The 26,553-nt window shown below is 39.0% G+C and overlaps 1 protein-coding gene across 1 annotated transcript in view; it reads left to right on the top strand.

Annotated features, from left to right (window-relative positions):
- LOC126484568 (uncharacterized) overlaps window positions 1-26,553 on the top strand; it is a 246,590-nt gene that overhangs the window by 47,097 nt on the left and 172,940 nt on the right. Inside the window, exon 3 of the mRNA XM_050108132.1 lies at window positions 7,018-7,151. Coding sequence (XP_049964089.1) covers window positions 7,018-7,151 — 134 coding nt within the window. The remainder of the gene's footprint in view (window positions 1-7,017; window positions 7,152-26,553) is intronic.

Raw genomic sequence — 26,553 nt, 5'->3', positions numbered from 1 at the left:
AGAAGTGCCTTGGTATGTTGGCAGTGAACTGTCAGCACTGGTTTAGCCTCAGTGTGTAGGTGCCCAGTCATCCTTGACAATGCCTCACATGCGAGCCATATCTGCACTTCCTGCGGGTCATCCTGCCTCCCCTGTTGGAAGACATGCCTTTGGTAGTATGGAGGGCAATGTGGCTGCTACTACATGATGGTGTTCCAGCTCACTGACCCCTCGAGTGCGGAGCTAAAACACTAGTACATACAAAACAATCCTACTCTCGTATAAGTGCTTTCAATCACTGAAACCAACACTATGAAAGATCTTTTTTTATTTTGTACCTCCAAGTAGGTGTACCTGACTTGAATACATTTCCGGCCATATGTCCATACAACTTGCTTGCTTCTTATCCTCTCAGGAATTGTTTTTTGCAGTTTGTTCTCATTTAGAAAAATCACCACGTATAAAGTTTCCATATTGTCCATTTATTCCTCCAAAAACTGTTGGTTCAGTAACCCATGCGACTTTAGAAAATTTACTATTCATACCGCCTACTTCATCACATGTTACATGCTTGTAAATTTAGAACAAAGTGTGTATTGATGTAAAAACTAATGATTCCCATGTTACTTGACTGTTGATTCTTGTAATTTTTTGTTTTTCATCACAAACTAAATCTTTGTCCTTTGTGAATGGAGTTTTAAAGCTTTTTTGTAGAAAATTTGCAGTATCTAGCAGTTACAAAGCTGCATAATAAATATTGAGAATTCTCTTCCTTCAGTTGGACAAGAACTGTGCTTCCGATTTTTTTATGTTGCACAACTGCCTCTTTTAGAATGGAAGTCCCATTGCAACAGCCACTGAACCTTTGAATTTCCTTTATATCACAAACAAATAGCTAAGGATAAACAGTGTTGCCACCACAATAGGAGAGTCATGCTGACTGAAAGATGGGGTACCAAATGCCGGAAGAAACAGTATTGCATCACACTGTCAAATGAAATGTTGCATGGTACCAAGTAGTCTCAAGAAGGACCAACATAGCCAAAACAAATCTTACGAAGCTAAGACATGCCCAATAGTGCTGAGGCAAGCTGAGCCCAGGACTGCATATGTGCAGCACATTGTATCTGTGTGAGGTCTTGCACACACTGGTCAAAACTGACTTGTGGGACTCAGAAGAGTAGGGGTTAATAATAATAGGGAACAACAACAACAACAACCTGCCACATAACAATATATAACAGTGTAATACTTTTACAAGCAAAAGTGCGAAGATCTATAATGTATGATGATGATGTCTTGCTGTTCCCTTGAGCTCAGCATTTCACTCGTCTGGGGGATGCTGCCTCAGTTTTGTAGATGGGCTGAAGGGAGGACATGGATACATAGATGCTCATGGTATTTGCTGGCCACTGGGTGCCCAAGTGTGCGCAGTGGTGTAGTGTAAAACTGTCTTAAGTTATACAGTGCAAATTATGTATGACCGAAAGAGCTTTGTACAATGGGGAGCTACTGAATGAGGCAGTGCAGTGTTCAGGTACTTACTTCACATTCAGGAGAATGGAGTTAGCTGTTTCTGGCCACCCTAATTAAAAGTGTTCTGTACTTTCCCTAAATCATTTCAGCTAGATCACAGCTGACCACATGTCCTATCCTCACAAATTATACTTCTATCTTCTTGTGTGTGCATGTGAGCTTCATTGTCTCTGTGTTATGGCAGATCCTATACACTGAGGTGACAAAAGTCACGGGATAGCGATATGTTTATACACAGGTGGCGGTAGTATTACATACGCAAGGCATAAAAGGGCAGTGCATTGGTGGAACTGTCATTTGTACTTAGATGATTCATGTGAAAAGGTTCCAGATGTGATTATGGCTGCACAACAGGAATTAACAGACTTGGGATCTGGAATGGTAGTTGGATCTTGACATGTGGGGCATTCCATTTTGGAAATCATTAGGGAATTCAGTATTCAGTGGTCCACAGTGTCAAGAGTGACGAGAATACCAAATTGCAGGCATTACTTCTCACCATGGACAACCCAGGGGCCAATGGTCTTCACTTAACGGCAGACAACAGTAGTGTTTGCATGCAGTTGTCATTGCTAACAGACAAGCAACACTGCGTGAAGTAACTGCAGAAATCAATTTGGGACACATTATGAATGTATCTGTTGAGTCAGTATGCCGAATTGTGGGATTAATGCGCTGTGGCAACAGACGACCTACACGTGTGCCTTTGCTAACAGCATGACATCAACTGCAGTGCCTATCCTGGGCTCATGACCATATTGCTTGTACCCTAGATGTCTTGGAAACTGTGGCCTGGTGACGTGAGTCGTAATTTAATATGGGAAGAGTCGATAGCAGGGTTAGTGTGTGACGCATACCCCACGAACCCATGGATCCAAGTTGTCAACAAAGCGCTGTGCAAGGTGGTGGTGGCTCCACAATGATGTGGGCTGTATTGACATGGAGTTGACTGGTTTTTCCTAGTCCAGCTGAACTGATCATTGACTGGAAGTGGCTATGTCCGACTGCCTGGAAACCATTTGCAGCCATTCGTGCCAAACAACACTGGAATTTTTGTGGATGACAATCACCAGGCCGCAATTGTACACAATTGATTTGAAGAACAATTTGGACAGTTCAAGTGAATAATTTGGCCACCCAGATTGCTGACAGGAATCCCATCGAAATTTGTAGGACATAATCAGTAGAACAGTTCGTGCACAAAATATTGCATTGGCAACACTTCTGCAATTATGGATGGCTGTAGAGGCAGCATGGCTCATTATTTCTACAGGGGACGTCTAACAACTTTTGTCCATGTCTTGTCAAATTGCTACACTACACTGGGCAAAAGGAGGTCCTCCAACATATGTGAGGAGTTATCCCACAACTTATGTCACCTCAGTATATAATTACAGAATATGCAAATAAGTAAGTAAACCACACATCCTGGTGTAATGCCCCTATCTTTACACTCTCGATGTCAAGCTTGGTCTTCCAGGGTGTTTGCAGATGACAAATGAACATTTGAACTGGTTGTTTGTTTCATCTGAGAAAGTGATTCTTATTCTCAGATATAACATTTTAAACTGCTTTCAGGGCAGGGTCATGATGGTTGGGGTTGGGTGTCTACTGCCACATTAGGCATCTGTTCCCATCTTTAACCTTGTGAAAGCAACGGATGAAGGGTGAGACAGTTGTGGGAGGGATACCCTCTGCTGCATACTGAGCCCTGGGAGACACTCAACACTGCTGACCCAGCTACTGATCTGATAATTTGATAATTTACCTCATTTTGTTTGGCTGTTGTCAGTCGTACTGATGTTAATTATATCTTTAGCTTCCTCATGTTTTGTAGACTTTTGGGCCCACTGCATTTTTGGAATCGTAATTGCATTATTTTCTCCTGTTTACTATTATTAATCATCTCATGGGGAATCATTATTTATTCTGTTGCTGTCTTAGCCCTGTGTTCGATTGGTGGGAGGGGTGGGGTAGAAGTGGGTGGGTGAGGTGTGTATCACTGCAGATGAGGCCTGGGACAGCTCTTGTCTACAGTCTAACTAGCATACCGACCCGATTTGTATTCGATTATCTCTATCTGTATTATTTTTCATTTGTGGTACCAGTGTTTCTTTCTGTTCGTTGATTTTACCACAACTTATGTCTGTCATAAATTCGATGCGATCTCTGGTTGATGTCTTTAACTCATTCGATGTGATCTCTGGTTGATGTCTTTAACTCAAGATGGAATATCTCCTGAACAAGGGACTGTTGACATCTGTTTAGCCCCTTAACCCCTGAACAAACAACCAACCAACAAATCCATCACACAGTAATAGGCACTAAGAATTCGAAGCAATCAGGTCTGTGTTACATCTAATGACCTTTCATTAACGTTGTCGTAAGATGCAAAAACTTTCCCTCCTGCAGATGACAAGAAGCAATGGAATAAAGTACTAGCCCTCTTACTGAAAAGGCATATGATATTACTCAGTAGTTTTCATAGAGCTTCATATCCTGTAACCAAAGTTTGTTCAGAGAATGAAATACAAGGACTAGGTAATGTGCAGTTTTTGTGGCAACTTTTGGACCACAATTTGGCTTGGCAAACCCACACTTCAAAACTATCGAAGCATCTTAGTTCAGGTACTTTTGCAGTGCACCTGATTAATTTTATACAGCTAATTTAAAAATATAGAACCTGATTCATTCTGCTTAATAAACACTTTTTTTTGTAGAGATTATCAAAGTACAGAAGTTTACATTTAGTGATTTTGCTATTTCTCCTTCGTTTACTCTCGCGTCAAATGAAAAAATGGATATCTGTTGCCGGGAGCTATCAAGTGAATTAAAATGCATTCACATAATTACAGAAGGCTATAATATGTTATTAGTTACAGATTTTATTTCCACCTTTCTGACAGTCAAGAATTAATCGCCTTGCAAAACAATGAAGTTATTTTTGTCTGTGTGCTAAAGGAATTTGACTTTTATTAACCTTTCCCGCAAAGGCAGTCAATGTATTTGAAACGAAATGTTTAATTCCACAGTACTGGCTAGTTTCAACTGTTCGCTGCATTTAAAGTGCATGTTTTCATCTTCTAGTACGTATGGCATTATGCCATAATAAAGAACCAAACATGATAAAATACAGTACTGATCCAAGAAAATTTACATCCCGAAAACCACACTGAAAAGCTTATTGGGAATCTGGACATACGAATGTGCACATAAGTATGCATTTTAAATGTGCACATTTTAGCATGGTTCACGAGATACTGATGTTCTTGGAGTATCCTCTGATGTCTTGTTTCTTTTATGTCATAGTGTATGATCTTTCAATGTTTTACACGTACGTACATACGGGCTTTCTACGTCATGGTAGCTGCGCAACTGCGGTGTCGCCGTTATCTGCGCTCTCTGGCAACTGCTGAAATGAACCTATTTCTAATAGGTTGCGGGAAAATATTGCGAATGGTGGTTTGAAAAGCATTACTTTCAAAGTAAATATCCTTTTACGTAAGTTGAACTATGTGCGAGAATGTACCATGAATTTCTTAAATCGCAGAACGTTTGACTCTCATTTAAAAATGAACTCTTTGATGACGAGCCATTTAGAGTTTTGAATCCTGAAGATCAGACATTTATGTCGCTATTAAAAATTTTACTGGCACATTTGTAACTTTCCCTGTTTGTGTGTTCGTGCTACTTAACGGTGAAGGTGCTGTTGGCTGACTGCATCACATGTCCTATGCTCTGATTATCTGCTGTCATTAGCTGGCGAGATGATGTGACATGGGCTATGACTGGCTTACAAAAGCGCATTGCAGTCTCGATTTCAATGATTCGGAAAGTAACATGCGATGTTTGGTGGAATTCCAATGTATACTTTCGTAATACGAAAATACGCAGCGCACATGTTGCTGCACATCAAAGAAATTTCCAAAACATGTCTTTTTCCATGAGTTTAGTTTTCTGAAGTGCCGGAAATTCAATGCCCGTGTATAAACCCATAACCATTCAAAGGATTGATAAGTTTTGCAGTGAAAATATACTGTCACTTAACATGGAAAAAGTGTGTTTTCACCCGGGAGAAAGTGTGTTTTTAACCGGGAAATCCGGGAATTTTTTTCCCTTGTCCGCGTATACAACCTGTATTAATTTCTAATATTATGAAAACTGTTCATGTAAAATGTAAGTAGCAGTGGCGGGTTATCGATGAAGGGATAAACTTGCATTTCTCTTCAAATAACTTGGCACTCCCAATATTGAAAAAAATGGGGCACAAGGGTCAGTTTTTAGAAAAGCATTTGACAGCAATGATAGAGATTGAATTTTTGCAGTGATTTAAAAACTTATTTTTTTGGCTGTAAGGGCGATAAAACTTTTGTAAATCTCAATATTTGTGCTGTGTAGTAAATTTACATAATGTTACTTGCTAATGCTCATGCAGGATACAGGGGCAGTACTACAACTGCTGTTTTATTATCAGCTTTACACCTAGTCCTCTTTGTCAAGGGGCTTTATGATAGTTTATTTATTGTAATTGTGAGAGAATTTGTCTGGTAAATAATAAACTATGGAAGAATGTGTTATACATGGGAGTACTAATATTACTGTTTTGAACTTTCAGTAGGTTTTATGTGCTGTGGCATTTATTGTGCAATGATTGTTTGTCTATGATAGGAAACAAGATGACTGTATTTGAGGGATTTGTTGCTCTATTTAAAATATTGAAATTTAGAACTGCAGTTCATGTATCTCATAATATCCACAATTATTGCTTCATGTTTGTTGTGATCTATAATCTTCTTATAGTGGCTTTCGGAAAGACTCCCGTTGAAAATTATTTCCATAAGATGACAACCTGCGACATAATCACCTCTGTAACTCATCTTTTTCATTTTTTTGTTCATGCTAATAACCAATACCTCACTCTTATAATTTTCAGCCTTTTATTAATTCTTTATTTTCTTTCTTGCCTGTTTGTTTTCCCATTATTTGGAGAGATTTTGTTCTACTAGTCATGTTTGTCCAGTGGTTCTCATACATGCAATGGTCAAACCCCAGTTCATCTGTCCTCACCGCTCATTACCTTGGACTGCCTCACTTTGTGTTATCCCCTTTGTCTATTTTTCATTCTTGTTTTGTTAATATCAATGTTGCTAACTACTTTGTCATTTCTCAGCTTTTCAATTCAAACTAGTTACTTTGTTGATGTGGTAATGCCCTTTTCTTCCATCTCATTTTCTTTTAATGACTGTGCATAATGTACTGATAAGCACTTGTATAGTCATACCTTTATCACTCACTACTGATCCTATTTGTTAAATGGTCATGTCTTGTGTGGACATTATGGTTTACTACCTTATGCAATGTTTACATGAATAACTTATGCAAATGTTACATTCAGGTGCAAGACCATCCTCTGTCCAGTTGTTAGGAATTTTTTAGTTCCAGTATTTTTAACATGTGTTAGAGTTATACTACATTTGTGCCTTCGAAATGACATGATTGCAGAATGGACAGGACAGGGAGCTTTTAAACCAAGATGGAGCTATTTCTAGCAATTCTATGGTCGATGACTTGGTGGCAAAAATATTGGATGAAGAGTCACTTGTGGGAACTAATGGACTGAAGGATACTTTCAATGGGTAAGTCTGGAACATCTACCACTGCTTTCAATTACGTTTAATTACAAAATTGATTCAAAGTGAATGTATTGTTCTGAATATGTTGCATAGACATTATCTCTGAAAGCTTTCAAGAACACTAAAGTGTCCATCCAAACATTTATTTCACTGACTGAAATATGAATGAAATTTCCCAGACCATGAGAGTTGAATGATGGAGACATACCAAAAAATTTTCCCCAGTGTGTGTGTGTGTGTGTGTGTGTGTGTGAAACAGTTTTGAGCAAAAACTGTAATCTTCCCACTGACAAGAGAATTACCCCACCTTGAATTGCTGAAACCTTGTCTGTTTTACCTCACATCACATTGCTTTATCTGTAAAACTCTGCTTTTATGTACAGTTGGTCTTAGAAAGTTAACAAATCTAAAGGTGGAAGCAGCAGAATTTACTGAAGGAACAAATTGGGTAACAGAGAGTCATGATCAACTGGACAACACAAAGTAGTTTCACAACATATGTATTAAGACATGCAGAACTTACGGAGTCAAAATAGATGTTGTGTTGTTGTTTAATGTTCTTCATGTTTTAGTCATTAAAGATCAAATGTGGAGTTTCAGTGAAGTGATTAAAAGACAGAACAGTGAAGTAGCTCGTGAGAAAGATCTAAATAGCGCAATTGCTGTTGGCTTTTGATGTTGACATTGAATTATGCCTATTGCAGTGTGGATACACTGAAACTTTTCGACAGCCATGTGTTACCCTTGTCAGGTGTGCATGCTGTACCCATCTTGCGCCCAGTTTGCAGTATCAGAGCATTTCTGTGACAGCTGTGTAAATAGTTGGGTGTCCAGCATAAATAAATTCATCTGCCAGAGCACCAGTCGCAGATCAGATCACAGATTTGATCAAATTGTTGCATGATTTCATTGGTTGTTATACTGGAACTCAGCCCTTCATCATTTACCTCTTCCCGTTATCCATCACTCGGTAATGTAGGTCCGTTAACAAGGCTCAATTACTGATGAATAGGAGCTGCTCTGTTCACACAATTTGTATTACAAGTGGTCTGATTTGGCATTCTCTTAATTCCAGTTATGAAGTGAAGTGAAAAGGTTTCTTGAATCTAGTCTGAGATTGACAACACCCACCTGCGTTAAGTCCCAAGTAAAAAATCCACAGTGCTTACAGCTCAAATAATAAATAATGTTCTTGAGAAGAGTGTAGCGGTAGCTTATAGCTTCAATAATGTTCTTGGACAAATATATACAAATTCAATAAATGTGATTTTCGCTCTCTCTCTCTCTCTCTCTCTCTCTCTCTCTCTCTCTCTCTCTTTCTCTTTCTCTTTCTCCCCACCAAAAAATATTAGTCACTCTTCACTATTTGTGAATTGAGATTTGTATTCTAACCAATGCTCATCACTGGTATGATCTAACTCAGATCAATACTGTGGAATTAATAAGCTATAGTTCAACACTCACTAAATTTTTCAGAGTCGCGCCATCACAAGAAAGTATTGTTGCTACTGTCCATGGGGAACCAAGTCTGAAATTGTGATACCATACACACTCACACAAGGGATTGAGCAGCAAAAGTAATGAAACGTATTATTTCTGGTGAAACAGTTAAGTGTACTGAATACTACTATGTCTCTTAGGGGTGTTTGCAGACTGCTGTAATTACCTGTTCCCTTTAAGTGTAGGTTTGCAGCATCTTATGGAAATTTCAGTAGGTGTGGACCAATTCAAAAAATTTGGTTTAAGCGACACATCTGGATCATGTGTGTCAGTAAAAGTTTCTTCTCTCAAAGGTGTCTTAATAATGCTTTCCTTTGAGAGCTACATCAAAGTAGGCATGCCATAAAACTGGCAGGAATCATTCTGTTATACAACAAAACCAGTGCACATTCGTAACACAGAGTACTCAACAAACTGCTAACAATTTCCCAATGAAATTAAATATCTCTACAACTTCTATGCAATTCATCAATGTGACCAGTACCAGCCCGAACCACTGGCGATTCTTACCACACAACCGGTCAAGACCATGCTCCCATGGTAAGTAGCCCATGAGCCAATATTGCCTCTGGCTTCCTGTTCTTCTGCACACTGTTTTACATGGCCTGTGACATTACAAATTGATGTCAGATTGTGTCTTGCAAGTACAATCTAAATTATTTAAATTAATCGTAGTTTGTTACTAAAATGTATGTTATTACATGCACACCAATGAAACAAAAAAGTTCTGCAAGGTTCGCAGGAGAGCTTCTGTAAAGTTTGGAAGGTAGGAGACGAGGTACTGGCAGAAGTAAAGCTGTGAGTACCGGCCGTGAGTCGTGCTTCGGCAGCTCAGTTGGTAGAGCACTTGCCCGCGAAAGGCAAAGGTCCCGAGTTCGAGTCTCGGTCGGGCACACAATTTTAATCTGCCAGGAAGTTTCGTTTTAAGAAAATTAAGCTTAAGTGCTTGGTTCTGCAATGATTGGTACCTGAGCTACATACTGGTAAATACTGTTCTTATGTTTTATAATTTATAGTACAACAGAAATGCACATAAATGAAATGCTCATCAATGTTTCATGTTATTCTGGAAGGAAACTGTCTCCTGTTTCTCGTCATGTTTTTGAATTTGTGTTTTTTTGTATCATATTATCCTAATTTGCCTACTTAATTTTATCATAATCATTCATTAACTTATCTGCATAAATTAGTGAACTGCATCTTCAGATCTTGAATTATACGACTACAGTGATCCCAGAATGGCATGCTGCTGTGTGTCACTCTGTGTCTTACCTGTAAGTGTCTATAAGCTAATTAATTCTACCATTCTATTACCACATGCGATTGCACCTGTGTTTTGTATATCGTGTAAATTCTGTGCAGCTAAAATGATCACCCTTAATAAGAGCTAGTCAGCAACTTGTTTGTCACAATCAGACTTAACATACTGGAGATGTAAATTTTATAAGCTCTTATGTAGTGCAACTTGTAAAGTAATTGCTCTAGAGTAAAGGCATAGTAAAGGCATTGCCGCCATTAATCTTGTCCATTAACTCTCTTCGTGGCTGTGTATTTGTCTATTATTTATTTTTGGACGCTCAAAATGAATATTCTCCACTATCTGCCATACTCCGCTGAGCTGAGAATGGAAGCCATTCCCTGCCTCCAGAATACTGATCTATACTAGTTTTTACCTGACATTATTCCTATTGTCTGCGAGTGTTACCTGCCTTCCACACACAGCCAGGTGTCATCGTACTGGGCTCTTGCTCCATTTGCCAGCTTATTAGAAATCTTGTCACATCTGCACTGAAACTACTCACACCAGATCTGTCGAGTAACAATGGAGTAACAGAAGCCCAGTTCCCTCTACAGAAATATTCAAAATTCAAGTGAATGTACATGATGAAAATCCTAATTGGATGTATAGACACACAACCACGAAAATGATGGATCTCCATTATAAATTGCTTCCCAATCGTGAGGAGAAATGCTAACACTTCCCAGCCCTGACTGACCCCATTAAAGTGTAATCTGTTGACTGAGATACTGGCTGCACTAAACACTTCAATGTATAGGAACACATGCTGTTCCGACTAATACCAAGCTCAAGTGTACCTGTCATTATGCAATATTGTATTGAGCATCACATTGGATGGCAAACTTATGTGTGGTGGTAGAGAAGGATCAAACACCTTCATTTAAGTATGGTGACTCAGGAAATTTTTCATATCATCTTGTACTTTCCGGGTTTCCCAAATGGAAAGAATAAGATAATCATTTTTTAGGAGTTCTAGAGGAGTATTATCGGTTCGCAGTGTCTTTCCCTGTTTCACTTTGGTGAACTTTGCAGAAATCTGTAAGTGACAACTGGTGCAGCCATTGCAAGGTTGTGGCAGATGTTACAGAAAATTAGTGAAGAAAATATTCTGCAGCTGCAGAGTTACAGTTCAATAGAGTTAAAGTGTCTCAAAATGTCTCGGCTGTCAGTGAGTGGTGCTGTGTTGTATCCAGCTTTTGGATTTCCTGTCTAGGCAGATGCATTCGTACATCCCTGTTATTCAGACACAAAAACTTTGTAGATGTTGGGGATTGGGAGTGTTTACTCCTCTCTCAATTCTTTCTGCTGCCTAGTCTCGACGTTTCCTATTCCAGTGATATTTGTACATCAATTACTGAAAATTTATCTTATTTACTAAAGGGAATGGATCCTGAATTAATGAATAAACATGCTTCCCATTTATGTTTTATAGGAGTTAAAATTTCATACATTCACTGAAGAAGTCATGTCTTTTACTTTTTTTAAAGCCAAGACTTGCTGTTGATTTACAATGATATTTTGTAGTATCACCCACTCAGGTTATGGTTAGATGGGGTTTACTGCTGGAGAGTAAACTTGGATAAGTTAACATTTCCTGTGAAAGAGATTTTGTGATGATGTTTCTCTAGATGGTTTTGGGAATTGTTTATGAGTTTTGTGATGGGGAAATGCCCAAAAGTTGGTGAAAGCCATACATATTCTATGAACTTGCCTTAATTCAATAATGTGGATTTACTCAGAGCAACATAATCAGTCTGACAGCAAGCTATAGTAGTGTGCACAAAATGAAGTAGCTGGTGAGGCAATGAACAGTGAGCACTGTGATGCCCCAACCTGTACCATGTGACACTCCAACCATGTGTCATTCTATTGTGTGTGTCTGTAGCATCAGCACGCGCCTAAAAAAGAAAGCCTTATAGTTGTCTGTGACATCGGCTTCAGCATAAAGAGAACTGGAAGTCAAAAATTCATGAAGGCATTGATTTGAACTCGCTGATAATTTATGAAATGGCAACTTTTCCTCTTTGAAATAATACAGTTGTTTTATTTGTAACTTATTTCTGAATGCTTTACAATTGTTTTATTTGCAACTTATTTCTGAATGCTTTTAAACACTTTCAACACAAAACCCCATATGATTACTTGCATGGGCATCTTCTGCAACAGATGTTATGTACCAGTTATTATTATTTTTTACCTATCTTAAGAGTACTACAGTTTAATAGGAGCATTTCAGCAGACACGTTTTTGCGTTAATTTGCAAACTAAGGAACCTGGCAATGTTTAATAACTGCAGAATATGTATAGGAACTTTATATATGTTATAATCTCCTTCTCCCACTCCTCCCCTTCTCATTTTGCTGCTTGTCTGCCAAGCCCGGCCACCCACCCTATGCCACGTTCTTTAATGACTCCATTGGCTCCCAGTATCGAGTGCGTCCTTCTTCTCTGTTACCTCCCGGAGTTTGCTTTTGGCTATTGCACCAGCAGCTTCACTTCACACTACCCAATGTGTTCCCAATGGGGGTGTCCTTCACCACCTTGGCTTAATGCGGCGACCCATGTTCATTGTGGACTTCATTCGTTTCTGGATTCGATCTATCGCTGTAAGTGTCTAGACCTCCACACAGAACTTAGCTCTGGTACCTTCGTGTAAAATCATGACTCTGAGACTGATTGTTGTATTGGGTGTGCTATTGGCATCAATCATTTTCGATATCAGCTTCCAGAACACTGCTCAATATTTACAGCAGAGCTCTTTGCCCTATATCATGCCACCCAGTACATCCGGCGAAACAGGCTTTTTGATTATGTCACACGCTGCGATTTTCTCAGTGCTCGTCAGAGCCTCTGTGTGCTGTACACAGTCCGTCCCTTAGTGCAACGGGTCCAAGAAAGTATCCATTTGTTCACTGTTGAGGGAGCCACTGTGACGTTCCTGTGGGTTCCTGGTCAAGTTGGTCTGAAGGAAATGTGGCTGCTGACACTACTGCCAAGACTGCAGTCCTCGTACTTCAGTCCGCTAGCTCTTCCATCACTTGGGTTGATCTCGGTGTTGCCCCATCTCTCGGCAGGTGGTGTCACTTTGGCATCACCCCTGGTCCCTGGTTTTCTCTTCAGAGGAACAAGTTCAGGTGAATCAGACCTCTCCCAGTGGCCTGCTCAACCTCATCTCGGTCCTGTCACTGAGAGTCCATCATTTTACCTGTATTGCGTATTGGGCATTGTTGTTTCAGCCGTCGCTGTTTTAAGTGGTGATCCCCTGGCACTTTGTGCTCATTGTTGTCAGTCATTGACAGTTCACCATTTTCTGGCCAAATGCCCTTAGATTGTCATGTGTGTTTGTGGTCTGCATTATAGGCTGTTTTAGGAAACAATGTGCGGCCTGTCGACCACGTTTTACTTTCTATCTGCCATAGCAGTGTGGCGAAGGACATTAATCTTTAGTTCAGGACGTCCACTGTCTCTAAAGTGTATTTTAGGGACCTTTCTCCACAAGGAAGTCCTTGTTTTTAGTCGCTTTCCTTCTGTTGACTGGGCTTAATGTATAGTCATTTTTAAGTTCTGTTACTTCCTGATGATCTAAGGCTATGACATTAAGCTATCTTACTTCTTGAGGATCTAAGGCTATGACATGGGTGCTGATGTCCTTAGTTGTTTTTGCACCCTAAAACAAGCAAAGCAAAACAATCCCCCTCTCTTTGTTCATCGCCCCTCTTCCTCACTCCACACTGTCCACCTCCTTCTCCCCTCCCAGAATCTGTCTCCATCTCCTCCTCACCCCTCTCTCTGTCCATCTCCTCCTCCTCTCCTGCTCCTCCTCCTTCTGTCTGTCCAATTTCTCCCCCTCTCCATCTCTGTGCATCTCTTCCACTCTCTCTCTGTGACCTTGGAGCCATGTTTATTGGTATTGCAAATAAATCCTCGATTGTTAAATGAAGTCACTTAAATTAATGGGTAAATTGGTTGGGATCATTAACATAAGGGGTACAGGAGAGCCTTTCCAGTGGTTGGATCTGTAAGGTTGGTAGCTTCAACGACAGTATTTCTCATTTTAATCTGTGTGTATGTAGGATTGCAAAATTTTGAATGATTCAATTCATAGCAGTATTCTAGTCATAACTTGATAAGCCATAAATACAATGTTCCTCATAAAACTGACTGTGATGATGAAGACAAAGCAGCACACTGGTGTATACACAATTTTTATTTCAATTTATACATAAGGAGAAAGAATGTATATGGAAGAAACAGTTTGTCTAATTGTTTAAATGTCTTGATATCTACATTAACATGGACAGCAAGAAAGAAAACGAAACCACGCTTTTTTACAGCACAGCATTTTCATTCTTAAAGTGTCTTGTTACAGAAAATCTGTACATTGTTTTTTAAAAATATGTAGTCTATGTCTTTATGAATTTTAGCAGAGTATTGTTGAACAGTTTGAAGTAAAACTATCAAGAAGTTTTTTTAGATTTTTGCTTACAATGTGTCCTCTTTATGTATTAAATGTAATTTTTATATTACATACATTTAAAAAATATACAGTTAATATCTGTCTGAATGTTTATTAGAGCATCGTATAAAAATTAGAATTAAATTATTCAGGAACTTGCTAACAAAGTTTCCTCTTTACATATTACATATATACTTTTTTACCATATATATTTAAAAATATATAGCCTACATCCGTTCAAAAGTTTATTACACTATTGTGTAAAATTTTTTAAATAAATTGTTCAAGAACTTTGAGAATTTACTAACAGCATTTCTGTTTTATGTGTTATATATAAATTTATTCTGTTTTATGTGTTATATATAAATTTATATACCACATATTTAAAAGAAAAGTGTGACCTATGTCCATCCAAAAGTATATTAGGGTATTGTGTAAAAATTTGAACTCAATCAATCAAGAACTTTTATAGATTTTTTTTACTAACAACATTTCCTCATTACAATATATTTTAATAAGGTAGCAGAAGTCTGTTTGTATGTTTATAGAGTATTGTGTGAAAAAAAAAGAAGTAATTTCATCAAGTAATCTCAGAGATTTTTTTTGTAACAACCGTTCCCATTTCATAGTGTGTATGTACATGTATACCATATATATTTAGAAAATGTGTAGTCTGTGTCCGTCAAAACATTAATAGAGTATGTAAGTCAAATGTATTTCAGTCAATATCTTCAAATGTCATTACCATATATCAAATTACTATGTATCAAGCAGCCACTCACAGAGATGCAGTATGGGCGGTAATTGTAGTGTGGCAGTGAAACGTGGTAGATATGCTAGTGCGGAACCAATTTGTTCTGAAAAAAATTAGTTCCACAGATGCAAATCTGGCACTGCGAATGCAAGAAAGACTTATAGGAATGTTTCCACATGCAGTGGATTAGGAACAGGATGGGGGCAGAAAAGGTCGAACAAGAGAGATGGGCATAATTTTGAATTTACAAGGGTTGGAACTTTAATAGTGGCAACTATTTATTTACAGCTCGTGCAAAATAGATACTGTTTCAAAGTTTTACTGACTTTCAAAATAGTCACCAGCATTGTGTGTAACCCATTGCCAGCGATGTGGAAGTCGTAGGATACTATTAGCAGTGCCAGTTGTGTTGACAGTTCGAGCGGTGCGGTCTATTGGCCGACGAATTTGTAGCGGTTCTTAAGTGAATGCCGTGAAGTGTTTCCTTCAGTTTATAAATCGAGTTGAACTCACGAGGGCAGGGGAGTGCAGTAGGTGGTATAGCATGTAGCAGCCCCATCAGTCAAACAAATCAGTAACAGCTTGCACTGTATGTGCTTGAGCATTGTCCTGCAAAATGATGGTCAGATCCTGCAGAAAGTGTCGTCACTTTTGTCTCTGTCGGTCGTAGGTTGTGTTCCAAAAATGAACAGCATAGTGACAGAAGTGATGACACTTTCTGCAGGATCTGACCATCATTTTACAGGACAATGCTCAAGCATGTGCAATGCAAGTTGTTACTGATTTGTTTGGCTGATGGGGCTGTTAAGTGCTATACCACCTACTGCACTCCCCTGACTTAGCCCTCGTGAGTTCAATTCGATTTCTAATCTGAAGGAAACACTTCAGCGCATTTGCTTCAGAAATGCTTCAAATTCTTCGGGCAGTAGACCACGCTGTTGTCAACACAGCTGGTACTGCTAAGAGTATCCTAAGACTTCCACATTGCTGGCAACGGGTTATACAGACTGCTAGTGACTACTTTGAAGGTCAGTAAAACATTGAAACACGTACCTATTTTGTTGTTGTTGTTGTTGTTGTTGTTGTGGTCTTCAGTCCTGAGACTGGTTTGATGCAGCTCTCCATGCTACTCTATCCTGTGCAAGCTTCTTCATCTCCCAGTACCTACATCCTTCTGAATCTGCTTAGTGTATTCATCTCTTGGTCTCCCTCTATGATTTTTACCCTCCACGCTGCCCTCCAATGCTAAATTTGTGATCCCTTGATGCCTCAGAACATGTCCTACCAACCGATCCCTTCTTCTAGTCAAGTTGTGCCACAAACTTCTCTTCTCCCCAATCCTATTCAATACCTCCTCATTAGTTACGTGATCTACCCACCTTATCTTCAGCATTCTTCTGTAGCACCACATTTCGAAAGCTTCTATTCTCTTCTTGTCCATACTAGTTATCATCCATGTTTCACTTCCATACATGGCTACACTCCATACAAATACTTTCAGAAACGACTTCCTGACACTTAAATCTATACTCGATGTTAACAAATTTCTCTTCTTCAGAAATGATTTCCTTGCCATTGCCAGTCTACATTTTATATCCTCTCTACTTCGACCATCATCAGTTATTTTACTCCCTAAATAGCAAAACTCCTTTACTACTTTAAGTGTCTCATTTCCTAATGTAATTCCCTCAGCATCACCCGATTTAATTTGACTACATTCCATTGTCCTTGTTTTGCTTTTGTTGATGTTCATCTTATATCCTCCTTTCAAGACACTGTCCATTCCGTTCAACTATCTGTCAACAAAATCTATTTTGTATGAGCTGTAAATAAATAGTTGCCAGTATTTAAGTTCCCAACCTCGTATTATTAACCACCTCTTACACAGTTTACTCAGTATGAACACTGGAGACATCAATGAGGTGCTACATCCGTAAAATGACGTGATCAACAGTGTCTCAAAGCAGTTCTGGTGGAATTCGAGCAAAATGTCACTATATACTGCCCTTCAGATCTGGTAGAGTCCATATATATTCTTTTAGATATCCTAAGAGTCAAAAGTCACATGGAGTCAAATCAGGTGATCTAGCTGACCATGCATCTGGAAAACTGTTGGAGATAACACATTTGTGGAAGGTTGCATTAAACAGTTCTTTCACTGGTCGAGCGACCTGAGGTATTTCCCATCTTGAATGAAAACAGTGGTTTCCACACAGTTGTGCTCTTCCATTGCAGGATTCACGTTTGTACAAGGAGGTTACAATAACGTGCAGACGTCATGGCAGACCTGACAGGCCTTCTACATGTATTCTCCTTAAAGAACAACTGACTGAGAATAAAGATGCTTGTGCATACACACCACAGAGTCACATAAGGCAAATGCAATGGCTCTTTGTACAGAACACACGGTTTAACTGTACCCAAATTCACCAGTCCTATGCATACACCACATTCTGTAGCATTAAGTGTTCCTTGTCACTCCATAGAATACTGCCCGGTGATACCGTCTCTTAAGGATTCGAAAGGGAAAGGTAACCTTTGGAGTTGGTCAAGCTAGAACACAACGGTTCTGGTTTACTAAATGGCTGAGCAAAGCAGCTGAACATTTATTGGTTTACTTAGTTTATATAGGTATGCAGAAAATTAATACTTTCTTTTTCTTAAAACATTAAAACCAATAATCCTTGAAACATAAAAATCGTGCAATTTTTTTTAAAGAATGTAAGATTATTCAGTATTTAAAGGTAATTAACTGAAATTCTAAATTATCCAAAATTTCCTTTCCCTTTAACATTAGAACCAATAGCCTTTAAAATAAATTACAATAATCCAAGGTATTTCATTGAAGTTGTAAATTGCCCAAGTTTCCTTTTTATTTAAACATTATGACCAGTAACTTTAAAAATTTAAAATCATCCAAGGTATCCTTTTTAAATCAAATAAGGTTAAGCTCAGAAACTCGTTCATGTGCACCATAACTGGCCATAGGGATGCTGACATGTGAATGACTTAACATCAGTTCAACCAATCCAGCTCAGAAAACCAACGTTATGGTAGTTGCAGAAGAACCCTTAACAAATTTAATTGCAGTTCACTGAAGTATAACGTGCACTAATGTAGTCACACACAATCAACCTTTCATCAGTGGCTCACTTTATATGTTCACCCTGCCTCTTGAACATAGCCTATTTGGAATAATACAGTTAAATGTCAGTGGGATTGATCGACAGCTGTGTAATCACAGAAATTAATTGACTCCCTTTCATGCAAGTTTCGCCCGGTGGAACCTGAGGACATGAATCCACAATCACAAAGTGTCCTGAAGCTGACATCACTTTTGTAGAATATCACGCACATAGTTCAACATGATTTACACACCCCAGAAGGTCTACAACAGAAAGCATCCCATTAGCCGCACATACATGGAAATTTGCAGAACACAGCCAGGGTACAATTTCGTGACACTACAGTCAATGGTAAGCCCAACATACAATGTGATGTGTCCTAGAGGAAATAGAAAAAATGCTCCCAAGAATTGTTAACTGAAAACAGTTCATTTACAGGATGAACCTACACACGGCGAGTTGATCAGACAGATGAATTATTGTTCCAGCCAAGACTAACGACCCAGTTCAAATTCCAAACTGAATGCTGATGCTCACCAAAATCACCAGGAATGCCAGGCACTAGTTCCGATGTGATGTGTTCCTGCCATCTGCTGGCTAAACAGCAACCTCTGGGCTGCTGACCCATCACCCAGACAATGCTGTAGTAGCACTTACCACACTTGCAGTGGACATCTAGTATGCACTCAGCTCTTGCTACACAGCCTGCTCTGCTCTCTGTTGTCCAGTCCACAAGTCACAGGCTCGCCCGTTGCTTGCTTAAAACTGCAATCAATGTCTAGCATCTCTGATGATAAAACAATTTTTCTTTGCGTAAAGATGCACTAACTCCAGAAATTGATACGGTCACATATATGCATTGCAGATGTATGAACCAAAAATCATATGACCGTATCCTCTGGCCACATTATACAACTTTGATCTGTGCCAGAAATCAAATATCAACTTCAGAATATTGCTGTGCATCATGAGATGTACGGCATGGTTAATTACAGTAACAGCAACCTCATCAATAACTTCCACTGGGTTAGGATGCCTTCCTCTTCCAGATGACACACCAAACTCACCATGTTTTCAAATTTCAGTGTCATCTTGAAACCATTTAATGAAATTGGGCCTGTCCTTAGACCTTTCAGTGATACTCTAGCGAACTGTCCCTCATCTGGATAGCCATACTTTTCACTCATGTCGTGGCTTGGCAATTGACAGTGTTGTCATCATCCTGCCGTACAAATACTGTAAAGCACCGGATTTGCAACTGGTGGTCAAAATCGGGACCAATTTTTTTCCAGCGTAAATTGGTTATTTGTTAACACATTAACATATTGACAAAGTTTCACTTCCATGCAATGATTACAGCCCACAGTGGACCTCCATGAGTAGCTGCACTTGAATTATAATCCCCAGTAGGGATGGGAAAAACTGATTGGTTAAAACCAATACTGTTATTGTAATTCCGAATAACCAGTGTTTTTCGGTATTTGTTCCATCTTGGTGTTTTCATGTTTAACTAATATCTAGGTAAAAAAACTTGCATATTAGTTTGCCATAGCATCAGTGCTACAATTTTTGATTTTAAATAAAATTGTTTTTGAAAATGAGCAGTGCTTATTTGCAATATTTTCATTGCCTTGAAATGTTGTGTTATTATAGAAAGCGGGAAAAGTGATTTCTGCTAGTCTAATTAAAATTCCCACAGTTAGAAACAGCCTCCCCCCCCCCCCCCCCCCCCCCCCCCACCACCACCACCACCACCACCACCAAAGGCAAATATTTTGGATGCTCCGTTTAGTTCCACCTGTCACAACTGAGAGGTGTCGAAGTACAAGAGGCATCAAAGTTGAGAATGTTAATGATTATATTTATGGTAAATGCAAAGAACTTCACATACTGATAAGAAATGTGGCCATAGATGAGAGCACCGTAAGATTTAAATCCTAGTTCAGAATTAGGAAGAATTCAGTTAAACTGCTACAATCCAAAGAAGCCTATGAAGTAGGATTTACACATTTTCTGTCTCTGTGATTCAGAAAATGGTTACATTTTTTTCCTCATATTCCATACTATGAAAGACAATTACAGAAAGTCTGATTCATCCAGATTTACCTTTCATAAGTCGAACAGTGTTTCATTTGGCACAGCAATTGCTAGTTTCTGCAGATGGTTCAGGCAGTCACATTTTTATTGACAGGTTTTGTGCAAGCCCTCAACTTGCCCAGGAATTACACAAAATGAAATTTAGTCTAACATGTACAGTTATGCATTTTCCATGTGATTTGAAGTCGAAACTTGTTGAATATGAGTTGCCTTTCAAAGTGAGATGAAAATTGTTTCTTTCATCCCATGAAGAGGGTAGTGAATAAATTGAGTGCATTCTTTGCTCCTCAAACCTGATTGATCACTGGTTATAGGAAGAAAGAACCTGTGTAGCTCCTGATACCCACTGTTGTTTTGGAATACACGTAGTTGAGATGCATTTTATAATGCAAAAAAAGATGAAAGAAAGAAAGGTTTCGTGGATTGCAGCAAATGCAAGGAGAAAGAAGAGAAACAATTTGTACTGGAAAACATGCAAGAGGATGCCTGGAATTCACCCGGGCAACTGTTTTCAGAAGTACCATATATTTTTTTTTTTAAGAAGTACCATACAGAAAAAATATTAACAACCATAAGAAACACCAGTGTAGTTTCAAAAACTATTGTGAAAAAATAAAATAAAATTTCACATGACCTTATATTGCATTTTATTTTTTTAAAACAATTACATAATAACCCGTAATGCCTTACATACTTTGCCATGTAAAATAAATGAAGAGTTGGGGAGAATGCAGTGAATAAAAAAAATTGGATTGGAAAAAGGTTAATTATTGGCCTGTCCTTTCATCCCAAATTTGTATTTCCCAAAGAACATCCACATTTTGAAAGTAGATAGGTCATACCTGTAAATAAAAATGAACAAGTAATGGGAATTGCACAACCAGACATTTTAAGAAAAGGTTTTATACTTCTAAACAGGTGTATCAGAACACTGCAAGAGATGCTCGTGAATATTCATGAGGTCCTTTTTATGTAATGTCAGTATTGTGACTGTAATTGCTCTACATATATAAAAGTACTACTCTGCTGTAAAAACACAGGAAGACATCCAGCTCAAAGACAGACAGATACTCAGATGTGACATATGGAGAGGGGACAGCTACTCCATGAAACAATATGCTTCCCAAATTGCTGTGATGCACCAATGCATCTAGGCAATAAACTGAACGGAATAACTAAAAACAGCTGGCAGTGCAAAGAAGGTAGCTTTAATAATTGGGCACCCCACTGTACCAAGTATCTGGAATGATATATCTTTTTGTGGGATATCTGAGACACACTTTTGTGTGGGATATCTGAGACACACTTTTGCATTTAAACTATGAGGGTGAGTCAAATGAAAAGCTTAAATATTTTTTTAAAATATTCTTTATTGTCAGGAGTGGTACAAAGCTGTATCACTTTTCAACATAATCTCCCCCACACTCAGTGCAAGTCCTCCAGCACTTACAAAGTGCATAAATTCGTTTAGGAAAAAATTCTTTTGGTAGTCAGTGCAACGACTCTTGCACCGCGTCGCGTACCCCTTCATCAGAACGGAACTTCTTTCCTCCCATTGCGTCTATGAGTGGTTCAAACATATGGAAATCACTTAGGGCAAGGTCTAGTGAGTATGGTGATGGGGAAGACACCCAAAATGCAGGTCTGTGATTGTTGCAACTGTTGTACGTGCAGTGTGGGGCCTTGCATTGTCATGTTGCTAAAGGACACATGCTGACAGCAATCCACGTCACTTCGATTTGATTGCAGGCCACAGATGAGTTTTTAGGAGATCTGTGTTTGATGCACTGGTGATAATGGTCCCTCTAGGCATGTAATGCTCCAAAATGATGCCTTCTTCGTCCCATAAGAGTGTCAGCATAACCTTCCCTGCTGATCGTTCTGTTCGAAATTTCTTTGGGTTTGATGATGAGGAATGGTGCCATTTCTTGCTCGCTCTCTTTGTTTCTGGTTGGTGGAAGTGAACCCAGGCTTTGTCCACAGTAACGATTCTTGCAAGGAACCCATCACCTTCTCGTTCAAAGTGCCAAAGAAGTTCTTCACAAGCATCTACACATCCTTCTCTCATTTCAGGAGTCAGTTGCCGTGGCACCCATCTTGAAGACACTTTGTGAAACTGGAGCACATCATGCACAGTGTGGTGTGCTGACCCATGACTAATCTGTAAACATGCTGCAATGTAATTCAGTGTCACTTGGCGGTTGTCCTTCACTAATGCATCAGCTGCTGCATTGTTTAGTGGAGTCACAACTCGTTGTGTCTGACCTGGCTGAGGAGCATCTTCCACTGAAGTCACACCATTTGCGAACTTCCTACTCCATTCGTAGACTTGCTACTGTGACAAACGTGCATCACCGTACTGAACCTTCATTCATCGATGAATTTCAATAGATCTTACACCTTCACTACGCAAAACCAAATAACAGAACGCTGTTCTTCCCTGGTGCAAGTCACAAGTGCGGTGGTCGTCTTTATACTGATACTGCGACGGTGTGTGTACATCAGCACTATGCTGCCACCTACAGGCCATTCTGCATGCTGTTTGTAGCACACTTACCAACTTACAGGACAACGGTGCAAAATTTCAATTTGTTATTACAAATTTAAGGTTTTCATTTGTCTCACCCTCGTATTATTTCATAGTCAATATCTTTAATTAACATGAAAAAAATTGACAGTTAAAAAAAAAAAAAAAACATATCTGTTTATGCACTGCAGGTTAGCAGAAACATATGCACATGGTTATTTTCAATCAATTTGTGTTTTGATGAAGGAAGTGTAGGGTAATTAGATGTATCTGAATTTCAGACCCAGGAATTAAGACAATTTGCAGAAAGAATTGATAATATACACTTGTAATTTTTTAGACATGTGTATTCAGCTTTTTTTATTTGTATCTGTTGATGGGCTATAAACCCTTGGGAAAAAGTTCCTGTATTTCCATTTGCTATTTGTACCTACTCATACATGTTTTCCCTTTTGTGGAACTGTATCTGTATTTTCAAAGAAAAATAATTATTTGTGCATTGAAAGATTGGAAGCATTTTTTAATCACATTGTTATGCCCTGAATTGCTAACAGCAGTTTTGTACATCAGGTTGCTATAAATAACATTAATGATGTGCTGACACAGGTTTGCAGGTCCAGGCTCCTAGTTTCACTCAAAGCCTGTCTGATACCCTTATCCAAAAGACTTCTAGGAAAAAGAAAAAAAAGTAAAGGTAGAGGACACACAGGAGTTCCTTTGGTTTGAGTTTATGGTTGATCTCAGCCTGTCAGGAAGTGATCCTCACACTGTGAGTTTGGAACCATCATAATGGCTCATGTAATGTGGAACATGCAGTGTCAAGCTTCAAATCAGGAATGGATTGCATACACTAGAGTATATTCAAGCTAAGCCTTGATAACTAGTCTGTATGGCATATCATTATCTGACCTTTCAGCCATTGGGAGCAAAAGAGAAGCCAGCAGTTCTTCTGTCTGAAAATTAATTTAAATTCCCCATATTGCATAAGTTTGTGTGGTTTATATGAAGGTGCTTGTTTAGTTACGCTGTATTCTCACCTGTGCAGCACATATACAGCCCACCCTTTGTTAGCCATTGTGGGGGTTGAGGCCCCCTGCGACTGAATCTTATACAGGTTACATCCAGTAATTTCTTGGTGCATAGGTGAATATACATGCAAGCTGACTTGTCATGGAAATCAGGTGTAGTGATAGAATTACTGAAATATTTTGTGTGTAGTTAGAAAACATTCCAGTGATCCTTTTGGGGTGTAAATTTATTAGTACAATATTAATTTTGAAAGTTAAAATCATTGCTTACTCCACTAAGTCTTCCAAAAAACAGATAATTGAAAGGTGAAATAATGTTTTTGTAGGGGTAATTAATCCTCTTATTAGAGAACTTGTAATAATTTATGAATAAAATAAACCGAACAGTACTGATTGTTTTCTCTTTGCCTCTGTAATTTGTAACTGTCTCCACCTCTCTGTCTCTGCTCTTGCTTGGAATAATCGAGATATTTCAAAAGACCCAAGAAAGGTAAAAAACTGGTGGTGGGTTCATTTTTTTAACTAAAAACCTAAGGTGTTTAAAATTATTTGGTAATAATTAAATTGAGATCCTTCTTTTTCCCGAGAACAATCAGTTGTAGTGTCTTTGTGTAAAGGAAGGTGAAGCAGTGTACTGGTTGTTGCTGCATCTTTTGCTTTGAACTGACCCCTTCAGGACATTTGTTAAGCATGGAAGCATTTTCTGTCCATAAGTTTTTGGGTTGCCAGATTTGTTTTCCATTGTGTGATTGTAAGTAGCAGAGGAGGGGGGAGGGGTGTTTTGCAAGATGGCGGAGAGGTGTTGCAAGCTGGTCATAATGCAAGAATTTTTGCACGACAGCAAGTGCAAATAACAGACTAGGTATATTGCCTTAGAGGTAGAAAGTGCTTGTCCTATAAGCAAAGTTCTTTTATTGTACTAGGGTCACTCCAAAAGAAATGCACACTATTTTTTTTAAAAATCCATGTTTTATTCTACATGTTAGAAAGTTTTACGGTGTGTAGATACATCCTTTAGGAATAATATTTTCATTTCTCCACATAATTTCCATCCCTCTCAACTGTCTTACGCCATCTTGGAACCAGCGCCTGTATACACGCACGGTAAAATTCTGGACCAACCTGTTGGAGCCACTGTTTGGCAGCGCGCAAAAGGGAGTCCTCATCTTCATACCTTCTTCCATGAAGAGAGTGTTTCAGTTTGCCAAAGAGATGATAGTCACATGGAGCCAGGTCAGGACTGTAAGGCGGCTGTTTCAGTGTTGTCCATCCGAGTTTTCTGATTGCTTCCATGGTTTTTTGACTGATGTGGTCGGACATTGTCGTGCAACACCAAAACGTCCTGCTTTTGCCGATGTGGTCGAATACAAACGAGTCGAGCTTAAAGTTTCTTCAGTGTCGTCACATATGCATCAGAATTAATGGTGCTTCCACTTGGCGTGATGTCCACAAGCAAGAGTCCTTTGGAATCGAAAAACACTGTAGCCACAACTTTTCCAGCAGAAGGTGTGGTTTTGAATTTTTTTGATGAATTTGCATGAAGCCGCTCCATTGATTGCCTCTTCATCTCTGGTGAAAAATGATGGAGCCATGTTTCATCACCTGTCACAATTATTCCAAGAAATTCATCTCCACCATTCTTGTACTATTCCAAAAGTTCACTGCATACCGTTTTTCTTGTTTCTTAGTAAGCCACTGTCAACATCCTGGGAACCCACCTGGCATTATTTTTTAACGCCAACACTTTCAGTATTCTGCAAACACTTCCTTCCCCGATCCCAACGTAGCGTGACAATTTGTTCACTATGATGCATCTGTCAGCAGTCACCAATTCGTTCACTCTCTGCACATTGTCTGGAGTGTGTGCAGTACGAGGCCTGCCGCTGCGAGTACAATCCTCTATATTGCCGTGCCTGCTTTCATCACGTAACCTACTTGCCCACCGACTAACTGTACTGCGATCGACAGCAGCATCTCCATACACCTTTCTCAACCTGTTGTGGATGTTTCCCACTGTCTCGTTTTCACAACACAGGAATTCTATGACAGCACATTGCTTCTGACGAACGTCAAGTGTAGCAGCCATCTTGAAGACATGCTGTGACGGCACCACTCAAGTCAACAGGTTGAACTAAGTTTGAAAAGAAGCGGGAAGGATGTATGTACACACTGTAAAACTTTCACACATTCAGAATGAAAACTGTGTTTTTACAAAAACAGTGTGCATTTCTTTTGGAGTGACCCTCGTATTTTTCAGTCTTATGTCACACAAATGGTATCAAATCTGCTGGAACGTTAAAAAAGAATTTCAGTTATGGTAGTTTTTATAATATTGTATTACCCAAGAAAACGGATTGAAGACTTGTCCAGGGAGTCAGTGGCACTGTGTTTACACGAGAGAGAAAGAGGAATAGGTAGTGGTTGTAGCAAACACTCTAGTAATCTTAGTTACAGGCTACTAAAACAGCTTTCCATATGAGTCTCTTCTGTGGAAGTCACTATATCTCTGCATGTATATTACAACCAACATACTCTTGAATCTGTTTACTATAGTGTAGCCATGGTCTTCTTCTGAAATTTTTGCCAACCACATTTTTAGCCAGTACCAAATTAAAACA

This window comes from Schistocerca serialis, chromosome 1 (assembly GCF_023864345.2).
Source record: "Schistocerca serialis cubense isolate TAMUIC-IGC-003099 chromosome 1, iqSchSeri2.2, whole genome shotgun sequence".
In the NCBI taxonomy this organism is placed as follows: Eukaryota; Metazoa; Arthropoda; class Insecta; order Orthoptera; family Acrididae; genus Schistocerca; species Schistocerca serialis.
The sequence above is the reverse complement of the archived record's forward strand: the minus strand, read 5'-3'. Positions and strand labels throughout refer to the sequence as shown.